This window comes from Dryobates pubescens, chromosome 1 (assembly GCF_014839835.1).
Source record: "Dryobates pubescens isolate bDryPub1 chromosome 1, bDryPub1.pri, whole genome shotgun sequence".
Classification (NCBI taxonomy): domain Eukaryota; kingdom Metazoa; phylum Chordata; class Aves; order Piciformes; family Picidae; genus Dryobates; species Dryobates pubescens.
This window is the reverse complement of record NC_071612.1, coordinates 32,888,920-32,911,684: the sequence shown is the minus strand read 5'-3', so window position 1 is coordinate 32,911,684 and position 22,765 is coordinate 32,888,920. Positions and strand designations below refer to the sequence as shown.

At 48.6% G+C, this 22,765-nt stretch overlaps 2 protein-coding genes across 2 annotated transcripts in view; one reads left to right on the top strand and one right to left on the bottom strand.

Annotated features, from left to right (window-relative positions):
- The first annotated feature begins 4,053 nt into the window (after positions 1-4,053).
- On the top strand, positions 4,054-14,016 carry NIPAL1 (NIPA like domain containing 1). The gene is given in 7 exon segments (XM_054164885.1): positions 4,054-4,113; positions 4,115-4,199; positions 9,008-9,277; positions 10,787-10,843; positions 11,796-11,886; positions 12,951-13,111; positions 13,227-14,016. Coding segments are annotated over 7 exon segments (1,365 nt in total). The 3' UTR covers positions 13,868-14,016.
- A 4,920-nt stretch (positions 14,017-18,936) lies between these two features.
- TEC (tec protein tyrosine kinase) overlaps positions 18,937-22,765 on the bottom strand; it is a 39,906-nt gene continuing 36,077 nt past the window's right edge. Inside the window, exons 15-17 of the mRNA XM_009899270.2 lie at positions 21,441-21,559; positions 19,617-19,774; positions 18,937-19,023 (exon numbers count right to left, since the gene is read on the bottom strand). Coding sequence (XP_009897572.2) covers positions 18,946-19,023; positions 19,617-19,774; positions 21,441-21,559 — 355 coding nt within the window. The 3' untranslated portion in view covers positions 18,937-18,945. The remainder of the gene's footprint in view (positions 19,024-19,616; positions 19,775-21,440; positions 21,560-22,765) is intronic.

Below are 22,765 nucleotides of genomic sequence, written 5' to 3'. Positions count from 1 at the left end.
AAGGTCATCTTGTTCAACACCTCCCCCATGCAGTCAGCAAGGAAACCTCCCCCTAGATCAGGCTGCCCAGGGACACCTCAAAGCTGATCTTCATTGTGTCCAAGGGCAGGGCCTCAACCACACTGACCTAATCTTCAAGATTGGTATAGATTAGCCTTCTCCAAACTCAGCCAAACTTCACTGACAGTCACATTAAGTTAGCATCAGTATTTTTTTCATGGATGTTTTGCCCCTTGTCTTGTATTCCAGTGAAGTAACCTTGACTGATGGAAGAATGACTGAGCTAATGGATTATTGTTTTAGTAGGTCAACTTTAATCTACTTTTGTATCTTGCATTGTCATCATCTGTAATTCTTCTCAATCCCATTAAAGATGCCTCTAGTTTCAGACAACCACCAAACACTAACCAAAACCCTAGATACAATAGACATATGTGTTTGCAGCTTTTAGTGGCACAACATTGCCTTTTTGCTTGCTGTGTACACAGATGAGTGTTTGGATGAGGACCACAGTTTTGGCAGGCTTGTTTTCTGCAAACACTGCTTGTCTTTTCAAGTGCTGATGTGATTTCAGCAATGACTGTCATGTCAGAAGTGCTGTAGCTAAGGCTCCAGGGCTTCTGTTTTATTTAACAGTCTCTTGTATAGGCTGAGCACAGGATGTTAGGGGGTTGGAAGGGACCCTCAAGATCATCAAGTCCAACCCCCTTGCCAGAGCAAGACCATAGAATCCAGCACAGGTCACACAGGAATGCATCCAAATGGGTCTGGAAAGTTTCTGGAGAAGGAGACTGCACAACCTTTTTGGGGAGCCTGTTCCAGTGCTCTGCAACCCTTACAGTAAAGAAGTTCTTCCTCACATTGAGGTGGAACCTCCTGGCTGCAGTTTACATCCATTGCCCTTTGTTCTATCCCAGGGTGCAACTGAGCAGAGGCTGTCCCTTCCTTCTTGACACCCAGCCCTCAGTGTCATGGAGCACAGTTTGCCCCAAAGAGGCTTGGTGACTGGAAAACCACCAGTACAAACAGTACCTCCACCAGTAGGTGGTACTGTATTTTTACTTCAGCATTAAATGGCTGCTTGGTGGAGAAAAAAGAACCAGAAGCAATTTATGTACTGCTCTGTTAGATTCCCACATGCAGGTGAAGCTGGAATCAGAAAGCACTGGACAGACTGCAAGCCTTGTGTGGACATGAGCACTGTCAGGCACACAGTGCAGCACCACACAGCAGGCTAAAAGACCATGTTGAAGCCTTTCACCAAGTATCTTCTAGGTCCAGGCTGTAGTTTCTGCATGACTACCCTGAGCAGGGATTAGCACTTCTGAAACGTCTATGAGCACGACAAGCACTGTGGCTGGCTGTGCCCAGCAGTTCTTTGTGTGCCTTGAGCTGAACTTACAGCCAGGCAATCCTTGGGCTGGATGTTAGGAAGAAATTCTTCCCAGAAAGAGAGATTGGCCATTGGAATGTGCTGCCCAGGGAGGTGGTGGAGTCACCATCCCTGGAGGTGTTTAAGAAGAGCCTGGATGAGGCACTTGGTGCCATGGTTTAGTTGATTAGGTGGTGGTTGAGTGATAGGTTGGACTCAATGATCTCAAAGGTCTTTTCCAGCCTGGTTAATTCTGTATTCTGTAAGTGTGGTGACCCTTCTTGACTAACAGTAGCTCTGAGCAGCCACTTGGGATTTCTATTTGGCAGAACTCAATTTCAAGTTAAAATAACACAGGAAATGTGGGTTGGTTGCACAGAAGAACAATGCTGAAATGTTGACACATACAGAGGTGATTCCAGCTGGCCACCTGGGCACACTGCTGGCTCACATTCAGCCAGGTGCTGATCAGTTTGTATCTCAGGTTGAATGTTTTCTACATTAATTAATTAAAAGGACTTTGATGCCCACAGTCTGTTGAAGAAGCTGGCATGTACAGAGGCAGGCCTGCAGAAGCATTTAGTGCCTTGTTTCTGGGTACCACACCACAGAGAAGTCAGCAAGAGCTGTGCCCCAGGAAGAGGTGGTCTTTGTCCGCTCTCCCACCCTCTCTGCTGCTTCATATGGCCCTTGTGGTTGTTACCACTTCCCTTCTTCTCTGCAGATCTGCCATCTGAATTGCTTGCAAGCTTGACACTTCATGTGCTGCTGTCAGATTGCAGGAAGATGTAAAAATGGACAGGTTTTGACAGAAACAGGGATGTGAACATGCAGAGTCACGGATCTGGGGAGGCACAGAATGAAAGTCAGGGGTGGGAGCAGACTGCAGACATTACCACGTGCATAGAATCATAGAACCAAGCAAGTTGGAAAAGACCTCAGAGATCATCAAGTCCAACCCAACACCTCCTGACAACTAAACCATGGCTCCAAGTGCCACATCCAATCCTTTTTTGCACACCTCCAGGGATGGTGACTCCACCACCTCACTGGGCAGCACATTCCAATGGTCAGTTACTCTTTCTGGGAAGAACTTTCTCCTCACCTCCAGCCTAAACCTCCCCTGGCATAGATTGAGACTGTGTCCTCTTGTTCTGGTGCTGGTTGCCTGGGAGAAGAGACCAACCCCTTCCTGGCTACAACCTCCCTTCAGGTAGCTGTAGAGAGCAGTATGGTCTCCTCTGAGCCTCCTCTTCTCCAGGCTAAGCAACCCCAGCTTCCTCAGCCTCTCCTCACAGGGCTGTGCTTCAGACCCCTTCCCACCCTCATTGCCTTTCTCTGAACACTTTCAAGTGCTCAATGTGAGGAATCCAGAACTGGACACAGTACTCAAGGTGTGCCCTAACCAGTACTGAGTACAGAGGCAGAACAAGAGGACACAGTCTCACTACAGGCATGCTTAGATAGTACAAGGAGATGGAAGTCTGCTCCCAAACTTTCAGGTTGTGCTTGAGGATTTTAACTGAACTGGTTTAAACACTGTAGCAGTAACCTGTGTTTTAGGAATATTAATGTACAGAAGTCAAACTCTTTTTATAAGGCAGCCTGCACCAGGTCCAGGCCTCCTTCCTTATAAGTTCTTGTAAAGGTCAAGATAAAGCGGATGGGTAATTAAATGAAAAATATAAAACAACAACCCCCACACAAGGCTCCTTTTCTCCTAACTTAAAGAGCACTGGTTATGGTAAAAAATAAATAGGAATAAACACAGTAGAACAAAACACTGAAGCTTACCTCTCATTTTAACTCCAGGACTGCAAAGTCAAGGATGCCTAAAGCAGGGCAAATCAAGTTGTTTTGCTGACACCATCACTGTACTTCACCAATCTGCACAAGGGGGAAAACCTTTCAAACACAAAGATGATTAATTGAGGTGCTGCACTCTAAAGTATAGTTATAGCTCTTGCTAGTCTCAAGCCAGCAGGTCCCTGTGGTGCTCTGTGGAGATGTGCTGCATTTACAGTCCAGTCTGGGAAGTTCTTGACCTACCCATCAAGCCTGATGAACAGCCCTAAGTTGGCATGTTGATGGTTGGGCTTGATGAGCTATGGGGTCTTTTCCAACCTGCATGGCTCTATGATTCTATTCTATGTAATGGTTTATGAAACCATACATTTTGCAAATAGAGTTCACTTACCCATGTTAAAAACAAGGGCTTAGACTTCTGCCTTGGAACTATTGATTGGGTAATAAAGATAATTGTTTCTTATGACAGCCTGGAGCCTGTTCAACCACATGGAGTCATCCTAGGGTAAGTATCACCTGGCAATGCCCTAGTTCTGAGAAGCTGGGAGAGCCTGGTCAGGGGACCCCTCACCTCCCCTAGAGCCAGAGGTCAAAGCCCATCACACACTGTCCATGACTGTGCGTTGAACCTGCCCTGTTCTTCTCCCAGCTGTGAACAGGAGAAAATTCAACCTACAGAAATTTCCAGTGGACACAAACGCTGCCCAGGTGCCCTAGGACAGAGCTCTTGCTTTTGAATTCCTTGCTCAGGGAGGGTCGCTGAAGTCCCCACGAGAGAACTGGGACTTTATAGGGATTTACTCCAAATAAATCCCCTTCGGGGTCACTCCTGTGCGCCCGCTCCTCGCCTGGACGCGCCCAGAGGCGTGGCGGGGATGCCGCCACCACCTCCGCGGAGCAGGTGAGCAGGGCGCGCCCGGCTTCGCCTGGCGGTGACCCGGGCGGGCGGAGCCGCCGCGGACAAGCCCCGCCACCGTGGGGCACAGAGAAGCGCTGTCCGACCGCCAGCCCTGCCGCACGGGTCAGTGCCTCCGCCGGCGCGGAGCAGTAGGCCAGGGCTGCGCGGCACTGCGCGCCCGCTGCGCTGGGGGGGAAAGGAGCGCTGGGGACGGGGCGCGGCAGGTGCGCGGGGGGGAGGTGCGCTGGAGACGGGGCGCGGCAAGTGCGCGGGGCGAGGTGCGCTGGAGACGGGGCGCGGCAGGTGCGCGGGGGGAGGTGCGCTGGAGACGGGGCGCGGCAGGTGCGCGGGGGGAGGTGCGCTGGAGACGGGGCGCGGCAGGTGCGCGGGGGGAGGTGCGCTGGAGACGGGGCGCGGCAGGTGCGCGGGGGGAGGTGCGCTGGAGACGGGGCGCGGCAGGTGCGCGGGGGGAGGTGCGCTGGAGACGGGGCGCGGCAGGTGCGCGGGGGGAGGTGCGCTGGAGACGGGGCGCGGCAGGTGCGCGGGGGGAGGTGCGCTGGAGACGGGGCGCGGCAGGTGCGCGGGGGGAGGTGCGCTGGAGACGGGGCGCGGCAGGTGCGCGGGGGGGAGGTGCGTTGGGGCCGAGGCGCGGCAGGTGCGCGGGGGGAGGTGCGCTGGAGACGGGGCGCGGCAGGTGCGCGGGGGGAGGTGCGCTGGAGACGGGGCGCGGCAGGTGCGCGGGGGGGAGGTGCGTTGGGGCCGAGGCGCGGCAGGTGCGCTGGGGACGGGGCACGAAAGGTGCGCGGGGGGCGGTACGCTGGGGCCGAGGCGCACCGTGCTGGGGGCGCGGCGCGGCAGGTGCGCGGCAAAGGGTGGAAGTGAGGGAGAAGGGGTGCGCGCCGCCGGGGACGGGGCGCGGAAGGAGCGCGGGGGGATGCACGGCAAGGGGCGGAGGTGAGGGAGAGGGGTGCGCGCCGCCGGGAGCCGCGATGGTAACCCCCGCGCTGCCCCTGTGCCCTGTGCTCCTGCTGACGTAAGACTGCTCCCCAGTGACGTCACGCAGCAGTTGTGCGGTGAGTGTGATGCCGGAGGCGCCGGGGTGGCTCCTGCGCTGCTGCTGCTGTAGCTGGCTCCTGTCGGAACCCTCTTTTTGGTGTCTTTTATGCGTTTTCCCCAATGGGGGCTGTGCAGGGCAGCCATCCCTTGTTGCTGTGCTGCTCATCCACTTCTAGCCCCAGCAGCCAGCCCTTGGCCCAGGTGGCTGCTCAGGGATGTCCGGTGACAGGAGAAGGGGCGATGGACACAAACTAGAACATACTTAAACATAAGGAAAAACTTCTTCACCGTGAGGGTGGCACAGCACTGGGACAGGCTGCTCAGAGAGATTGTGGAGTCTCTGTCGGCATTCCAAACCCACCTGTATGTGTTCCTGCTTGATTTACTCTAGAGGGGGAGCTGGACTAGATGATCTTTGGAGGTCCCTTCCAACCCCCTGTGTGATTTCCCAGATGAAGGAGAAAGGCATTTTGTGCCCCTGCCAGGTGTGAAGTGACTTAGGAGCACAATAAAAATAGTCAAACTACACATCCAATCCAAACAAATAGTTTTCCAGATGACTTAGGACCAGTCATCTTCAGTGGCAGGACAAAAGCCAAGCTGGCTGCCACTGATGAACTACAAGGTAGGTTCATCCCAGGCTTTTGCAGGACAGCAAAATGACAGCAGGTTAAGCTTTCTACAGGGACTGTGCATTGATCTACTTGACCTGGACGGATGATATTTAGATGTTTGAGAAAACATTTCCAGGCTTAGGTAAATCATACCAACGCTGCAGAAGTCACAGCAGTGGCCACCAGAACTCAGGTTGTTTTTCTGTTGCTATCAGCCTTGAGTCAGAGCTGGGAGAGTATTTCTGCAAGGAGGAGTTCTGCTGACATGTTTGTTGACGTTTGAAAGTGGGAAGTGAAACTAAGCTTAGCTACAGAAACTGGGTGCTGAGCAAGCCAGGTGGCCTCAAGGGATGTGTCACCTTCCTCAGTCCTTCCAGGTAATCTGACTGATGGCAGTGGGCAATCAAGTAATTACAGTTCCTGGATCAGAGTCCCCTTCCCAGCTCTCAGGTGGTTCTTTGATCAGCGGTGACATCCCACTTTACATGTAAATGGAACAAGTGACACCGTTTTTTAAAACCAGAAAGAGCTTCCCAGCACAATGAAAGGAGAGGAGAACCATTCAGAGGGACTCTTCTCAGCTGGCAGGTGGACCAGGGGAGAAACTCATTGTCTCTTTGCAAATGTGAGCAAAGACTGTGCTTCAAAAAGGAGAGAAACATCCTGTGGCAGTCACCGAGTAGCTTACTGCAGATGGCATGATTAAATTTTCATTATTTGATGTTGCAAAGTCTGCTGGGGGAGGGGAAAGTTAGGATTCAATAGGAAAAGCAGCAGTAGTATCATGTGGAAAGGAATAAGCCTGCCATTCATCTCCAGCTACATGAAAGTACACCTTTCACACACCAAAAAAGAAAAAGGGGGGAGAAGAAGAGAAGTTGTGGCCATCACTGTAGAAACCCAACACACTGATAGAAAGCTGCCTTCACCATTGCAGGTAGAAGACCATACTTAGCAGGAGCTTTTTTTACCTTCATGCCTTCTTTTACTCAAAGGCAAGAGCTGCTGCTGCTTCTCACATAAAACCTGATGCAGCTGACTGTGCTGGTACAACCATCACCAGTCTGGTTTAGTATTGTTTCCAGCTACTGAGAGCTAAGGGCTTTCATTCCCTGGCAACCTCTCCCCTTTTGTGCCTTGAAGGACTTAGCTAAGAGAAACATCGATGCTTAGAGGACTTCTCTGTAATTTTCTTTTGTGATGTCATCTTTTCATAATTATGTCAAAAGTTAAATACATGCAAAGTTTTGTTCTAAGGCTATGCTAATACTTCAGGATTCCAAAATACTTTCAGGTGCAGATGCAAATTCCATTTCTTTTACATTATCCAGTTGCAACTTTTAGGAATGATGAGGCTGGCAGAATCCAATCTACCCTACATACCATGCAAGAGTAATTTCATATGGATGCAGGTTCTTTGAGATTTTGATCTCCAGCTGCAGGATATGGACATACCCATCCTGTGGGACCATTTTTGTGAAGGGATGCAAAGGAACTCCTGCTCTGTAGAAACTCTCTTGGCAAACAAGGAAATGTGATTGCACAGCCTGAAAATCAAATGCTAGCTTCCTGTGGTATGTTTGTTGTGTGGCAAAGGACAACTGGGAGCAGATGACAGAATTGTCACGGTTGGAAGGGACCCCAAGCATATTCCAGTTCCAAACCCTCTCCCATGGACAAGGGCAGCTCACACTAGATCATGTTACTCAGAGCCACATCCAGCCTGGCCTTAGAAACACCCAGGGATGAGGCTTCCACCATCTCCCTGGGCAATCTGTGCCAGTGTCTCACCACCCACATGGGGAACAACTTCTCAACACCCAATCTGAATCTAGCCACTTCTAGTTTTGCTCCATTCCTCCTAGTCCTATCACTCCCTGACACCCTAAAAAGTCTCTCCCCAGCTTTCTTGCAGCCCCTTTAAGATACTGGAAGGCCACAGTAACATCTCCTTGGAGACCTTTTAGTTCCTTCCTTGTAAAGGGGTGACATCACCCAGTCTTCGTATCAGCATTGTCAGCTGGAAATGAAGATGGAGCAGGTTGCCCAGAGAGGTGGTGGAAGCCTCATCCCTGGAGGTTTATAAGGCCAGGCTGGATGTGGCTGTGAGCAACCTGATCTAGTGTGAGGTGTCCCTGACCATGGCAGGGGGGCTGAAACGGGATGACCCTTGAGGTCCCTTCTGACCCTCCTTCTTCTATGACTCTGTGCTATCAAATTTAATACCTTTTAATAGCTTTGATATTTTAACTGTTCCTGCCTAGACAGTATTAAGTGCAGTGAAGTACTTTCGACAGAACATCAATATTTCCAGAGCCTAGGAATGTACACACACATGGAAAGAAAAAAACAAGCGAGTGTATTACTGATGATGCCACTCAGCAGGATGAATCATTCAAATGTCACTTTAATTACAGGGGAAGCATGGAAAGCAAAATTATTTGTTGCATCCAATGCCTTGTATGAATCACAATGGACTGAGCTTTTGTACTTCTGCATCAGCTGTCTCACATTTCAACATGTCTTTGCCATAAAACCTTTCTTTCCAAAGAGGTTGTCCTTAAAACATTCACTGTTCTGATTCTGTGTGTGCTGCAGTCTGCCATGAGAACCTGTGCAACATCACAGCTGGATGGATTAGATGCATTAGGAACTAGATGGATTAGGAACTGGTTCCAAAATAGAGTTCAAAGAGTGGTGGTCAATGGTGACAAGTCTAGCTGGAGAGCTGTAACTAGTGGAGTCCCCCAGGGATCAGTGTTGGGTCCAGTCCTGTTTGACACCTTCATCAATGACATTGATGAGGGGACAGAGAGTCTGCTCAGCAAGTTTGCTGATGATACCAAACTGGGAGGCTTGGCTGAGACATCTGAAGGCTGTGCAACTATTCAGAGACCTGGACAGACAGAGAGCTGGGCAGGGAGGAACCTATTGAGATTCAGCAAGGATAAGTGCAGAGTCCTGCACCTGGGAAGGAAGAATAAACTGCACCAGTAGAGGTTAGGAGGTGATCTGCTAGAGAGCAGCCCTTCCAACCCTAACAATTCTATGATTCTATGATTACATAAAACCACATATGCACTTGTGATTTACAGGAGTGGGTAATGAGCTGGGGCAGCACTGTGTATGTTATGTGGATTTCATGAGCTCTTTGCATCATCAGAAGTGACAAGTGCTCTGGGAGGACATGTAAAGGAGTGAGCAGAGTGAGGATGAGGCTGTGCCAGGTTTATGAATCACTTGTCCTCCTTCTCCTCCCAGGTGCTGAGGAGCTGCCTTTGGCTTGCCATGACTCCTGCCAAGCATTGTGCCAGATCATCAGCGTGTCTGAATTGCACTCTCCTCTCCTTGCCTCCATGGACAGGACGCTCAATGAAACGAGCCAGGGCATTGCCACACTTGCTGGGAGCAAGTATCACCTCTATGTTGGGTTGGCTTTGGCAATAGGTTCCAGTATCTTTATTGGTTCTAGTTTCATACTGAAGAAGAAAGGACTTTTGAAGCTGGCAGACAAAGGAGTACCCCGAGCTGGTAAGCACTGATGCCTGCCTTGCACCTGCTGGGGACTGACACACCCTTTATAACTTGGCAAGGTTTGAGTCATAGAACACATGTTTAAGAGAGAGAGCTTCATAATTGAAAATTGCCCTGCTTCAACAGTGATCAGAAGCCCCATCTTGACTAGGGATGAAAACACTTCTTTGAATGTGATTAGAAGGACTTGGGGTTTCAGAATTGCAATCATAGAATTGTTAGGATTGGAAGGGACCTCAAGGATCAGCCAGTTCCAACCCCGCTGCCATGGGCAGGGACACCTCACACTACAGCAAGTTGCTCACAGCCACATCCAGTCTGGCCTTCAAAACCTCCAGGGATGAGGCTTCCACCATCTCCCTGGGCAACCTGTGCCAGTCTCTCACCACCCTCATGGGGAAGAACTTCTTCCTAACATCCAATCTCAATCTACCCATCTCTAGTTTTGCTCCATTCCCCCCAGTCCTATCATTCCCTGGCACCCTCAAAAGTCCCTCCCCAGCTTTCTTGTAGCCCCCTTTAGATACTGGAAGGCCTCCTCAGGTCTCCTTAGAGCCTTCTCTTCTCCAAACAGAACAACCCCAACTCCCTCAGTCTGTCCTCATAGCAGAGCAGCTCCAGCCCTCTGCTCATCCTTGTGGCCCTTCTCTGGACACCTTCCAGCACCTCCAGATCCTTCCTGTCCTAGGGGCTCCAGAACTGGACACAGTACTCCAGGTGGGGTCTCACCAGAGCAGAGTAGAGAGGGAGAATCATCTCCCTCAACCTGCTGGCTCTGCTTCCCTTGCTGCAGCCCAGGATGTGATATCATTTAATTATTTTTTTTTTAACAGAAAGAATCTGCATGCAGTGGCTTTTTTCTTTCTAATTTCTCCCAATTGAATACATAAGAACCAAAATGCAACTGACTGTATATGAATGTGTTGGATCTGATCTGGGAAAGCACTTGGAAGCATTCTTAAGCTCACCAAAAGTCTTGGGGAACATTTTGGTTTTGCTTGGAAGAATCCCTTTAGTCAAATATAATTTTATTTTTTTCAGAAGTCTTAAGCTACAAAGCAGTAGAATGATTGATAAAAATCAGTCGAAAGTCAATCTTCTTCATGTCACAACCAGATAACATCCTCTTCAGATGAGTTTTGCTAAGATCACACAGGATATTAGGGGTTGGAAGGGACCTCCAAAGATCATCGAGGTGAAACCTCCCTGCCAGAGCAGGACCTAGCACAGGTCACACAGGAATGCATCCAGACAGGGCTTGGAAGTCTCCAGAGAAGGAGACTCCACAATCTCTCTGGGCAGCCTGTTCCAGTGCTCTGTGACCCTCACAGTGAAGAAGTTCCTCCTCATGTTGAGGTGGAACCCCCTGTGCTGTAGTTTATATCCATTGCCCCTTGCCCTTTCACTGAGCAGAGCCTGTCTCCTCCCTCTTGACCCCCAGCCCTCAGATATTTATAAACATTTATTTAATCCCCTCTCAGATCAGTTTTTTTTCCTTGCTCTCAGGACAGGGTGGACATTCTTACCTGAAGGAATGGCTTTGGTGGGCTGGATTGCTTTCAAGTAAGTCACCTGCTTCCCCTCAGCCTGTATGGAAGTGTTACATGAAGCAGATTGTTGTAAATAGATGCACCCCCTGATTTTTCACTCATCTCACTTAAATGTCTTTGCAATCACCTCCATGACAGAAGCTGTTCTGCAATCCCATCTCTCCAATATCATGTTTGCTCTTTGCAGATGTGGTGGGTTGAAATTACCCCCTCGCCCCCAAAATAAAATTGCCAGGCTAGCTCGGATGGATGCAAATGAAGCTCTCTTTACAAGCACAACCACAGTCTAGAAATAGGAAATGCAATGAATATGTACAAATAGACAAGATTTATTGGTATTTACACTTTATAAACAACACAAGAACCCCCCGGACAAAACCAGGGGGCTACCAACAGCTTCCCCCTCTCTGCTACCTTCCCTCCATCCTGTACAAGGGAAAAGAGAGAGCAGAGCAGAGAGTAGCTTGTAGCCCACAACAAGAACACAGCCAAGGTCAGCAAGCCAGCAGAAGTCACCAGCTAGTATCTGCTAGAGCCAAGAGCTGAGAAAGTTAGTTATCAGCCCAATGGGATTAGTCAGAGCTTATCATTAGTTTTCTTTTGCATCCAATGGCAATTTATTTACATTCCACCACTTTTTCTACTCAAGATCTGTGGAAAATTTCCTAGGCATCAGCCTAAAACTGCCACAGCAGCATAAAAGCCTTTTCTTTCATACCTAGTCCAAAGTGATGGAATTGGACCTGTCCAGCTTCTAGGAGGGCTGGGGGGGGGAAGGTATTTAATTTTCTGCAGCCTTTATTGTGTTTGGAGGAGGTCAGATAATCATGAAAGGAACATTTGGACACACAGTGGAGAAAAACAGATTATGATTTACATTTGCTGCCTTACAAAACAGTTGCACTGATACTCCTTTTACTCCTCCTCTCCACCTGAACCTGACCCAAATGTTCTTCCTTCCACAGTGGGATTAGGAGAAGCTGTGAACTTTGCTGCCTATGCCTTTGCACCTGCAACCTTAGTTACCCCTTTGGGGGCACTCAGCGTTCTCATAAGGTTTGTACAGAGTGGGGGCAAACAGTGACAAGTGGACCCTTCACTGCCTGAGGGGATTTTAGTCCTGGACTGAAACCAGAGAATTTGAATAAGAAAATTGAAAAGCAATATATGAATTTAAAAAAAAAAATAATGCTTTTTGTCCCTCTGTAGAAAGATCATTTTCTTATTGAGAAGTGAAGCTTCTGGATAGGAGGAGTAAGTCTGGTTCCAAATATATACTTTCCCACTTATAAAGTATTTGTTGTCAGTGTATGGCAGGTGTACTGCTGATGCACAGTGGTAGAACCTTGTCATTTATCTCCTCCTAGAGAACTGAAGCTTTCCAAAGAAGCTTTATCCTCCTCTTCAGTTGTGAAAAAGCTTCAAAAGAAAATCATAGAATCAACCAGGTTGGAAAAGACCTCAGAGATCATCAAGCCCAACCTACTACCTAACACCTTACACCTCCTGGCAACTAAACTATGGCTCCAAGTGCCACATCCAAGCCTTTTTTGAACACCTCCAGTGATGGTGACTCCACCACCTCCCTGGGCAGGAGGAGCACATTCCAATGGCCAATCTCTATTTCTGTGAAGGACTTCTTCCTCACATCCAGCCTAAACTTCCCCTGGCACAGCTTGAGACTGTGTCCTTTTGTTCTGATGCTGGTGCTGGAGAAGAAACCAAGCCCCACCTGTCACTCTCTACAACTACCAAAAAGGAAGTTGTAGTCAGGTAGGGGTCAGGCTCTTCTCCCAGGCAACCAGTGACAGGACAAGAGAACATGGTATGAAGCTGGGCCAGGGGAGGTTTAGGTTGGATATTAGGAAGCACTTCCTCACAACAAGGCTGATGGACTGTCCAGGGAGGTGGTGGAGTCACCATCCCTAGAGGTCCTTAAGAAAAGATTGGATGTGGCACTTGGTGGCATGGTTTAGCTGATGTGGTGGTGTTAGGTCATAGGCTGGAATTGATGATCTCAAAGGTCTTTTGCAGCCTCAATAATCCAGTGATTCACACACATTTTGAACATCTCACATGGGTGGTGGAGCTAACCCTTTTGCTTCTATTTTGCCCAACAGTGCTATATTGTCATCCTATTTTTTAAATGAGAAGCTGAATATTCATGGCAAGCTGGGCTGCATGCTGAGCCTTTTGGGGTCAACAGTCATGGTCATTCATGCCCCTGAGGAGGAGGAGGTCACCTCACTAGATGAGATGGAAAGAAAGCTGCAAGATCCAGGTCTGTATACAACTGCAATTAACTAGAGAAGCGTTCGGGACACTGAATAACTTTTAGCATGTCCTTGGCTGTAGCCTCATGCCCCTTACTCCTCTCCCTTTCCTCTGTCTTCCAGCATTCGTCACCTTTGCTGTTCTCCTAACAGTTGTTGCCCTGGTGCTGATTTTTGCTGTGGCTCCAAGGAGAGGGCAGACAAACATCCTGGTTTACGTTTTGATCTGCTCGCTCATCGGGGCTTTCTCTGTCTCCTCTGTGAAAGGCCTGGGCATTGCCATGAAGCAGCTGCTGGAGCAGAAGCCAGTTTATCGCCATCCACTGGTCTACCTCTTGGTGGGTGTCTTGGTGCTCTCAGTCAGCACTCAAATCCACTATCTCAACAAAGCCTTAGACGTGTTCAACACCTCTCTAGTGACACCTGTTTACTACGTCTGCTTCACCACCACGGTCGTGACATGCTCCATCATCCTCTTCAAGGAGTGGAGCAGTATGGACGTGGGTGATATCATTGGAACCCTTAGTGGCTTCTGCAGCATCATCATTGGTATTTTTCTGCTGCATGCTTTCAAAAATACTAACATCACCTGGAGACAGTTGATGGCCACCGTGGCTAAGGAACCATCACAACCTCACCATGAGGATGAGACCTGTCACACTCTACTGGAGAGCATGGAAGACCCTGCTTTGGTACATGAGGAGGACAATGTTTTATTCAGCCAGCACAGCTCTCAAGCAACCTTCATCACTGAAGCATCATGAATCACAGAATTATTGAGGCTGCAAAAGACCTCTGAGATCATCAAGTGCAGCCCATGACCTAACACCACCACATCAGCTAAACCATGCCACCAAGTGCATGAACTCGTGGTGTCCCCCAGGGATCAGTGTTGGGCCCCATCCTGTTCAATATCTTTATTGATGATCTGGATGAGGGAATTAAGTCCATCATCAGTAAGTTTGCAGATGACACCAAGCTGGGGGCAGGTGTGGATCTGTTAGAGGGTAGGAGAGCTTTGAAGAGGGACCTTGCCAGGCTGGACAGATGGGCATGAGATTTAGCACATCTAAGTGCCAGGGTCTACACATTGGCCACAACAACCCCAGGCTGGGGTCAGAGTGGCTGGAGAGCAGCCAGGTAGAGAGGGACCTGGGGGTACTGGTTGACAGCAGCCAGCAGTGTGCCCAGGAGGCCAAGAAGGCCGATGGCATCCTGGCCTGCATCAGGAGCAGTGTGGCCAGCAGTTGCAGGGAAGTCATTCTGCCCTGTGCTCTGCACAGGTTAGGCCACACATTGAGTCCTGTGTCCAGTTCTGGGCTCCTCAATTTAAGAAGGATATTGAGATACTTGAACATGTCCAGAGAAGGGCAACGAGGCTGGGGAGGGGTCTGGAGCACAGCCCTGTGAGGAGAGGCTGAGGGAGCTGGGGTTGCTTAGCCTGGAGAAGAGGAGGCTCAGGGGAGACCTTATTGCTCTCTACAACTCCCTGAAGGGAGGTTGTAGCCAGGTGGGGGTTGGTCTCTTCTCCCAGGCAATCAGCACCAGATCAAGAGGACACAGTCTCAAGCTGTGCCAGGGGAGGTTTAGGCTGGGTGTTAGAAAGAAGTTCTTCCCAGCAAGAGAGATTGGCCATTGGAAATGTGCTGCCCAGGGAGGTGGAAGTGTTTAAGAAGAGACTGGAAGAGGCACTTGGTGCCATGGTTTAGTTGATTAGATGATGTTGGGTGATAGGGTGGACTCAATGATCTCAAAGGTCTTTCCCAACCTGGTTAATTCTGTAACTGCAGGCTCAGCCTACCTCTGTCCAGCAGATTGCTCTTCTCCTCTGCAATTCCCTGGCAAACCATCTGTGAGGCCACTTACATGTGGGCCACTCCTTTGTGCCAGCTGTCAGTAGTAACTAAGGAAAAGGTTCAGTAATAAACATGACAGAAACCTAATTGGATGCCAGGCAGTGAGCAGTCTTGTCCCTTTCTCATGCAGTATCTCTTCCTGGAGGATTTCAGCAGGCAAGAATGTTCTTCCTAAGCTATGCTTACAAAAGCTCTGTAAGCTATGCTTACAAAGTGGATTTTTCCCATCATGAAAGTGTTTAGGAAGAGCCTGGATGAGGCACTTGGTGCCATGGTTTAGTTGATTAGATGGTGCTGGGTGATAGATTGGACTCAATGATCTCGAAGGTCTTTCTCAACCTGCTTAATTCTATTCTGCAATTGTTGAATGGATGTGTTGTAAGGTCTGGACTCTTTTTATACCAACTCCTGGAGTCAATCAACCAAGGGAAAATTCTGTATTTTTTTTTTACTGGACCTCTAGATCTGCTTTTATACATAAATCAAATCTCCCTGGAAAAGAATGCTATTTTCTTACACCAAGACTGTTATTTTCTTGCATCAGAAAGCCAAATGGATGCTTCTTTTCCTGGTTTACAGGAAGGCTGTCATGTTAAGAAATAAATCAGGGTGGGTTTTTTTGGGTATAAAATCCATTTGCTAGAAGAGATATTATTTTGGAAAATATTTATATTCAGTTACTAGCTTAGAATAGCTTCAAGTTTTGGTGACACTCTGCTAATATTTCTCTTGTAATAAATTATTAATGGGTTATGTATTAAATGCTATGTGGTTTTTTGTTTTAAAAGCAAGGGATAAAAAGAAGTGTAATTCCTATTTCTAGGAAGCATTTAAATACTATCTCTTAGGTCCAAAGAGAATCACCTTGGGTTTAGCAGCTTGGTCCTGTGCACAAAAAAAGTGGATTCTAAATGGGGGTTTGGTTGAAAGCCACCCAGAGCCTGGGCAGCAGCAAGAGAAGCATAGCCAGCAGGTCAAGGGAGGTGATTCTCCCCCTCTACTTCATTCTGGTGAGACCCCACCTCGAGCACTGTGTCCAGTTCTGGAGCCTCTATTACAGGAAGGATCTGGAGGTGCTGGAAGGTGTCCAGAGAAGGGCCACGAGGATGAGCAGAGGGCTGGAGCTGCTCTGCTATGAGGGTGACCTCATTGCCATCTACAACTACCTGAAAGGTGGTTGTAGCCAGGAAGGGGTTGGTCTCTTCTCCCAGGCAACCAGCACCAGAACAAGGGGACACAGTCTCAGGCTGCGCCAGGGGAAGTTTAGACTCAAGGTGAGGAGAAAGTTCTTTGCCAAGCGAGTCATTCGCCATTGGAATGTGCTGCCCAGGGAGGTGGTGGAGTCACCATCCCTGGAGGTGTTCAAGAGGGGATTGGACATGGCACTTGGTGCCATGGTCTAGTTATGAGGTCTGTGGTGACAGGTTGGACTCAATGATCCTCGAGGATACTGTGACAGACTGAGGGAGTTGGGGCTGTTCAGTCTGGAAAAGAGAAAGCTCTGAGGAGACCTAATTGTGGCCTTCTAGTGTCTGAAGGGGGCTACAAGAAAGCTGGGGAAGGACTTTTTAGGGTGTCAGGGAGTGATAGGACTGGGGGGAATGGATCCAAGCTAGAGGAGGGCATCACTGACATTTCCCAGCACTGGAATTTGCTGCCACACACTCATCTGAACAGAGTCGTTGATCACGATGAACTTTCTTCTTAGAAGGCAGCAATGCAGGCTTTTCCATAAGAAACCCCACAAAACTAAAACCCAAAGGTAAGTAGCCCTAGGCTGAGCTCTGATAGGAAATGGGGTAAACAAATACTGCTTGACCCCCACCTACTGACCTTCTTTTGAAAAAAACAACAAACCAAACAAATAAAAACCACACACAAAACAAAAAACCAAAGCTACCTAACCCAACCCCAAACTAAACAAATAAAACAATACCCAGCCTGGTTAACTGGAAGCTTGAGAGGGACTTTTTTGGGTGTCAGGGAATGACAGGACTGGGGGGAATGGGACAAAACTAGAAATGGGTAGATTCAGATTGGTTCTTAGGAAGAAGTTCTTCTCCATAAGGGTGGTGAGAGACTGGCACAGGTTGCCCAGGGAGGTGGTGGAGTCACCGTCCCTGGAGTTCTTCAAGAAAAGCCTGGATGGCACTTAGTGCCATGGTCTTGTTGATTGGATAGGGCTGGCTGATAGGTTGGACTGGATGAGGACAGATGTTGAGCTGCTGGAACGTGTTCAGAGAAGGGCAACAAAGCTGGGGAGGGTTTTGGACCACAGCCCTATGAGGAGAGGCTGAGGGAGCTGGGGTTGCTTAGAGGAGACCTTCTTGCTGTCTACAACTACCTGAAGGGAGGTTGTAGCCAGGTGGGGATTGGTCTCTTCTCCCAGGCAACCAGCACCAGAACAAGAGGACACAGTCTCAAGCTGTGCCAGGGGAGGTTTAGGCTGGATGTTAGGAGGAAATTCTTCCCAGAAAGAGTAATTGGCCATGGAATGTGCTGCCCAAGGAGGTGGTGGAGTCACTGTCACTGGAGGCATTTATGAGGAGGCTGGATGGGGTGCTTGGTGCCATGGTTTAGTTGATTAGATGGTATTGGATGATAGGTTTGACTCAATGATCTCAAAGGTCTCTTCCAACCTGGTTGATTCTATGATTGCTGTATATGCAGGCAACTGAAAGAAAGAGAAGCCTCCCTTAGATACTTGAGAGTTTACTGCCATTTATACCACCACACATAACTGAAGGTAGGACAAACTTGTGCATGAAAATTCCAAGAGGAAAACACACTTTCTAGATAAATAAATGCACTGAATTTATATATTTACAATACATATACAGCATATAAATTATTTGAGAATCAATCCAAACCAAGGTTCTATGGTACACTGACAGCCAGTTGTGCTGAAGGTTGGACTCAAGTAACACCATGACCACGTATGGGAGGTCTCAGGCTGTCCAAGCAGGGACTTAGTTGTCCACAAACATCAAGACTACATGTGGGAGGTCTCTGGTTGACCAAGCAGGGACTTAGCTGTCCACAAACATCAAGACTACATATGGGAGGTCTCTGGTTGACCAATCAGGGACTTAGCTGTCCACAAACATCAAGACTACATATGGGAGGTCTCCGGTTGACCAAGCAGCCTAGAATGGCTTGGGGCACATCACAGCTCAGTGCAGAAGCAAAGCTTTTTTGAGTGTTACACTACACTGAAGACTGTGCTGTTAACAGCCCACTATGTGCAAATGGAAGATGTTTTGTGTTCTTGGTGTATCCTAAAACACCCAGCAACAGAGAAAACGTTTCTGGAGTATCTCTGGAAATGGTTCAATGTCAGTAAATAGCCATTTATAGATACCCTCAATTTTTAAGCATGCAAATTACCACTACTACTACTGTCTGGATAAAGAGAAACTCAGAGGACTGTATGTACACAAACCCAACCCACTAAATGCAAATGAGGCTCCTGGGCTTTGGTCACATTTTCTCTCTCTCTATGCAATGCTGACTTTCCAGAGGATATAGAGGCTGGCAGTATTTCAGAACTTCAGGCAAAACTCCTCTGTGAAGTGTAACAGAACAAGAGGACACAGTCTCAAGCTGCACCAGGGGAGATTTGGGCTGGATGTTAGGAAGAAATTCATCACAGAAAGAGAGATTGGCCATTGGAATGTGCTGCCCAGGGAGGAGTCACCCAGTGGAAGTGTTTAAAAAGAGACTGGATGAGCACTTAGTGCCATGGTTTAGTTGATTAGATGGTGTTGGGTGATAGGTTAGGCTTGATGATCTTGAAGGTCTTTTCCAACCTGGTTAATTCTGTATTCTGTGTTCTGTATCAGCTGCTACAGGTTCTCCATGCTGTTTAGCAACATCCAGCAGCTTACACAACGAAGCTGTTAACAAGAAATGGTCAAGCCACACATCTCTGGGAAGTGGCTTCTCTCCTGGACTTGTACCACTGTTGTCTTTGCTGTTGTTGTTTTTCAGAAAGCATCTTCCCCCTCTGCAATGTCAACGATTGTGTGAAGCAGGTCTTCAAAAGTCGGGCGCCCTTCTGGTTTCTGAAAGTAGAATCATAGAATAAATAAGGTTGGAAAAGACCTCAGAGATCATCAAGTCCAACCTGTCACCCAACACCTCATGACTAACTAAACCATGGCTTCAAGTGCCACCTCCAATCCCACTTGAATACCACCAGGGATGGGGACTCCACCACCTCCCTGGGCAGCACATTCCAATGGCCAATTACTCTCTCTGCAAATAACTTTCCCCTCACCTCCAGCCTAAACTTCCCCTGGCACAGCTTGAGACTGTGTCCTCTTGTTCTGGTGCTGGTTGCTTGGGAGAAGAGACCAACACTCTCCTGGCTACAACCTCCCTTCAGGGAGTTGCAGAGAGCAAGGAGGTCTCCCCTGAGCCTCCTCTTCTCCAGGCTAAGCAACCCCAGCTCCCTCAGCCTCTCCTCACAGGGCTGTGCTCAAGGCCTCTCCCCAGCCTCATTGCCCTTCTCTGGACACGTTCAAGTGTCTCAATGTCCTTCTAAAATTGAGGGACCCAGAACTGGACTCAAGGTGTGGCCTAGATTGACATTCCCCCCCCCTTTTTTTTTGTGTGTGTGTTTTTCAATGAAAAGACAGAAAAATCAAGTATTTACCTCCTGCCAGCACATCATCATCATTTCATACACCTGCTTACAGGCAAGTTTGGGCCGATACAGACGGTGTCCTTGGCTAACCATTGTTACCACTTCATAGTTGGAGCTTTTTTCAAAGGGCATTTTTCCTTCTGTAAATACTTCCCACATTAAAACACCTAAAAGAAAACAAATAAATAAAAAAATGTTAAGAAAGTAAGCAAAGGACCTCTTACAAGTTGTTCTTGTTTTGAGTTGGGGGCTCAGGATTGCTGATAGGTAAATAGGTTGAGATCCACGTTCTAGGAAGTGTTCACCTGTCATTGCTGAAGACATCTCAAAAGAGACTTGGGGGTGCTGATTGATGAGAAGCTCAGCATGAGCCAGCAGTGCCCTCATGCAGCCCAGCAGGCTGTGATTGGGGGTGTAGCCAGAGGAGTGTGGCCAGCAGGGCAAGAGAGGGGATTCTGCCCCTTGGCTCTGCTCTGCTGAGACCACACCTCCAATACTGTCTCCAGTTCTGGTGTCCCCAGCATGAGAAGAACACAGAGCTGTTGGAGGGAGTCCAGAGGAGGTCACAAAGATGATTCAAGGCCTGCAACACCTCTGCTGTGACGTTAGGCTGAGGGAGCTGGGTGTGTTCAGCCTGGAGAAGAGAAGACTCTGGGAAGACCTTAGAGCTACCTTCCAGGACCTGAAGGGATCCTACAGGAAGGCTGCAGAGGGACTTTTCATCAAGGTGTCTAAAAACAGGAGAAGGGGGAATGGTTTGAAGCTGAGGAAGGGTAGGTTTTGACTGGATCTTAGGAAGAAGATCTTCAGTAGGAGGGTGGTGAGACTCTGGAACAGGCTGCCCAGGGAAGTTGTGGCTGCCTCCTCCCTGGGGGTGCTCAAGACCAGTTTGGATGAGGCCTTGAGCAGCTGAGTCTAGTTGAGAGGTGTCCCTGCCCATGGTGGGGAGGTTGGAGTCAATGATCTTTAGGATCCCTTCCAGCCTAAGCCATTCTATGATTCTATTCTATGATCTTATTTATTAAAACCTATGCTACTTGAGTAACAGTTCTAAAAGGTCTCTGGGGAACTTCATGCAAGCATAAAACAGTGACTAATGGTTTCTCTGAGCTGCTTCTCACATGACTGAATCCTTCCCAATAGCTGAAGCTCAACTGTTATTGATAAAGTGGTGGTGGGGGGAACCTTTTTCTTTCAATGATGAATGAAGAAAGCTAGGGAGGGACTTTTTAGGGTGTTTGGTAGTGATAGGACTAGGGCAAATGGATCTAAGCTAGAGGAGGGGAGATTTAGATTAGACATTGGGAAGAAGTTCTTCACCATGAGGGTGGTGAGACACTGGAACAGGTTGCCCAGGTGGAAGCCCCATGCCTGGAAGATTTTAAGGCCAGGCTGGATGTGAGGGGTCTGGAGCACAAGCCCTGTGAGCGGAGGCTGAGGGAGCTGGGGTTGCTTAGCCTGGAGAAGAGGAGGCTCAGGGGAGACCTTCTTGCTCTCTACAACTACCTGAAGGGAGGTTACAGCCAGGTGGGGATTGGTCTCTTCTCCCAGGCAACCAGCACCAGAACACGAGGACACAGTCTCAAGCTGTGCCAGGGGAGGTTTAGGCTGGAGTTTAGGAAGAAATTCTTCCCAGCAAGAGAGATTGGCCATTGGAATGTGCTGCCCAGGGAGGTGGTGGAGTCACTGTCCCTAGAAGTGTTTAAAAAAGCCTGGATGAGGCACTTGGTGCCATGGTTTAGTTGATTAGATGGTGTTGGGTGATAGGTTGGACTGGATGATCTCAGAGGTCTTTTCCAACCTGGTTAATTCTGTGATTCTGTAATGCCTTACCAAAGGACCAGACATCTGACTTGCTGCTGAATCTGCTGTAGTTAAAAACTTCTGGGGGGCACCACTTCACAGGAAACTTAGCCCCTGAAGAGCTTGTGTATTGATCATCAAGGACATACCTTTAAAAAATAAATAAGTAAAATATTCAAAACACAATTTTAAAAAATTAAATCCACACATGTTGCCTTGCAACCAGCCTCCAAGCCTGCACTTTACAATTTCGAGTTGGATTTGACTCTCAGAAGTTCATATTGCCACCTAACGGCCACGGATGTGAGCATCACACAACGGAAAGGGCTTCTCTGAGGCACTACAAAGGTTGCAGTCAAGACCCACTTCATCTTTCCCATGAGTCGAGTCTCAGCATTATCATCCATACCACTCACCACCTGCAAATTCAATGTCTGTATTACAAGAGAAAATGATGCAAAAAGCATAACTTCCTCACTGTGTTTGTCACCAGTCAGTCTGAATTCAGATGTCAGGGAACATGCAAGCTCAGCAGCACAGAAAGCTGGCAAAAGCTAAAGGAAAGTGTGCTTAAAGCACTATGGTTTAACACCTTCACTGTAAGCACTGCTCCCCACACCTTGCCTTGCCCACACATAACCCACCTGGTTTTGCACACTTAGAAGTTAACAAGGGCAGGAAATTACACGGAAACACACATATCTCACCCCCACCTCCAAGTCTCATCACCTCCCACATTTCACCTAGCAAGCTGCAACTCTGAACCAACTACCCCAAGAGCATCCCAAACTCATTGAGCAACCTCTTTCTATCACTTATTTAGCAAAATGCAGACTGATTGTCATCTCTGCAACACGAGCTCTGCTGTCCAAGACACAAGCTCTCATGAGGACAGACTGGGGGCGTTGGGGTTGTTCAGTCTGGAGAAGAGAAGGCTCCCAGGACACCTAATTGTGGCCTTCCAGCTTCCAGAAAGCTGGGGAGGGATTTTTTAGGGCATCAGGGAAGTGATAGGACTAGGGGGAATGGAACAAAACTAGAAGGCCCATGCCTGGGAGCTTTTAAGGCCAGGCTGGATGTGAGGGGTCTGGAGCACAAGCCCTGTGAGCGGAGGCTGAGGGAGCTGGGGCTGTTTAGCCTGCAGAAGAGGAGGCTCAGAGGAGACCTTCTTGCTCCCTACAACTACCTGAAGGGAGGTTGCAGCCAGGTGGGGGTTGGTCTCTTCTCCCAGGCAAGCAGCCCCAGAACAAGAGGACACAGTCTCAAGCTGTGCCAGGGGAGGTTTAGGCTGGATGTTAGGAGGAAATTCTTCCCAGAAAGAGTAATTGGCCATGGAATGTGCTGCCAAGGGAGAT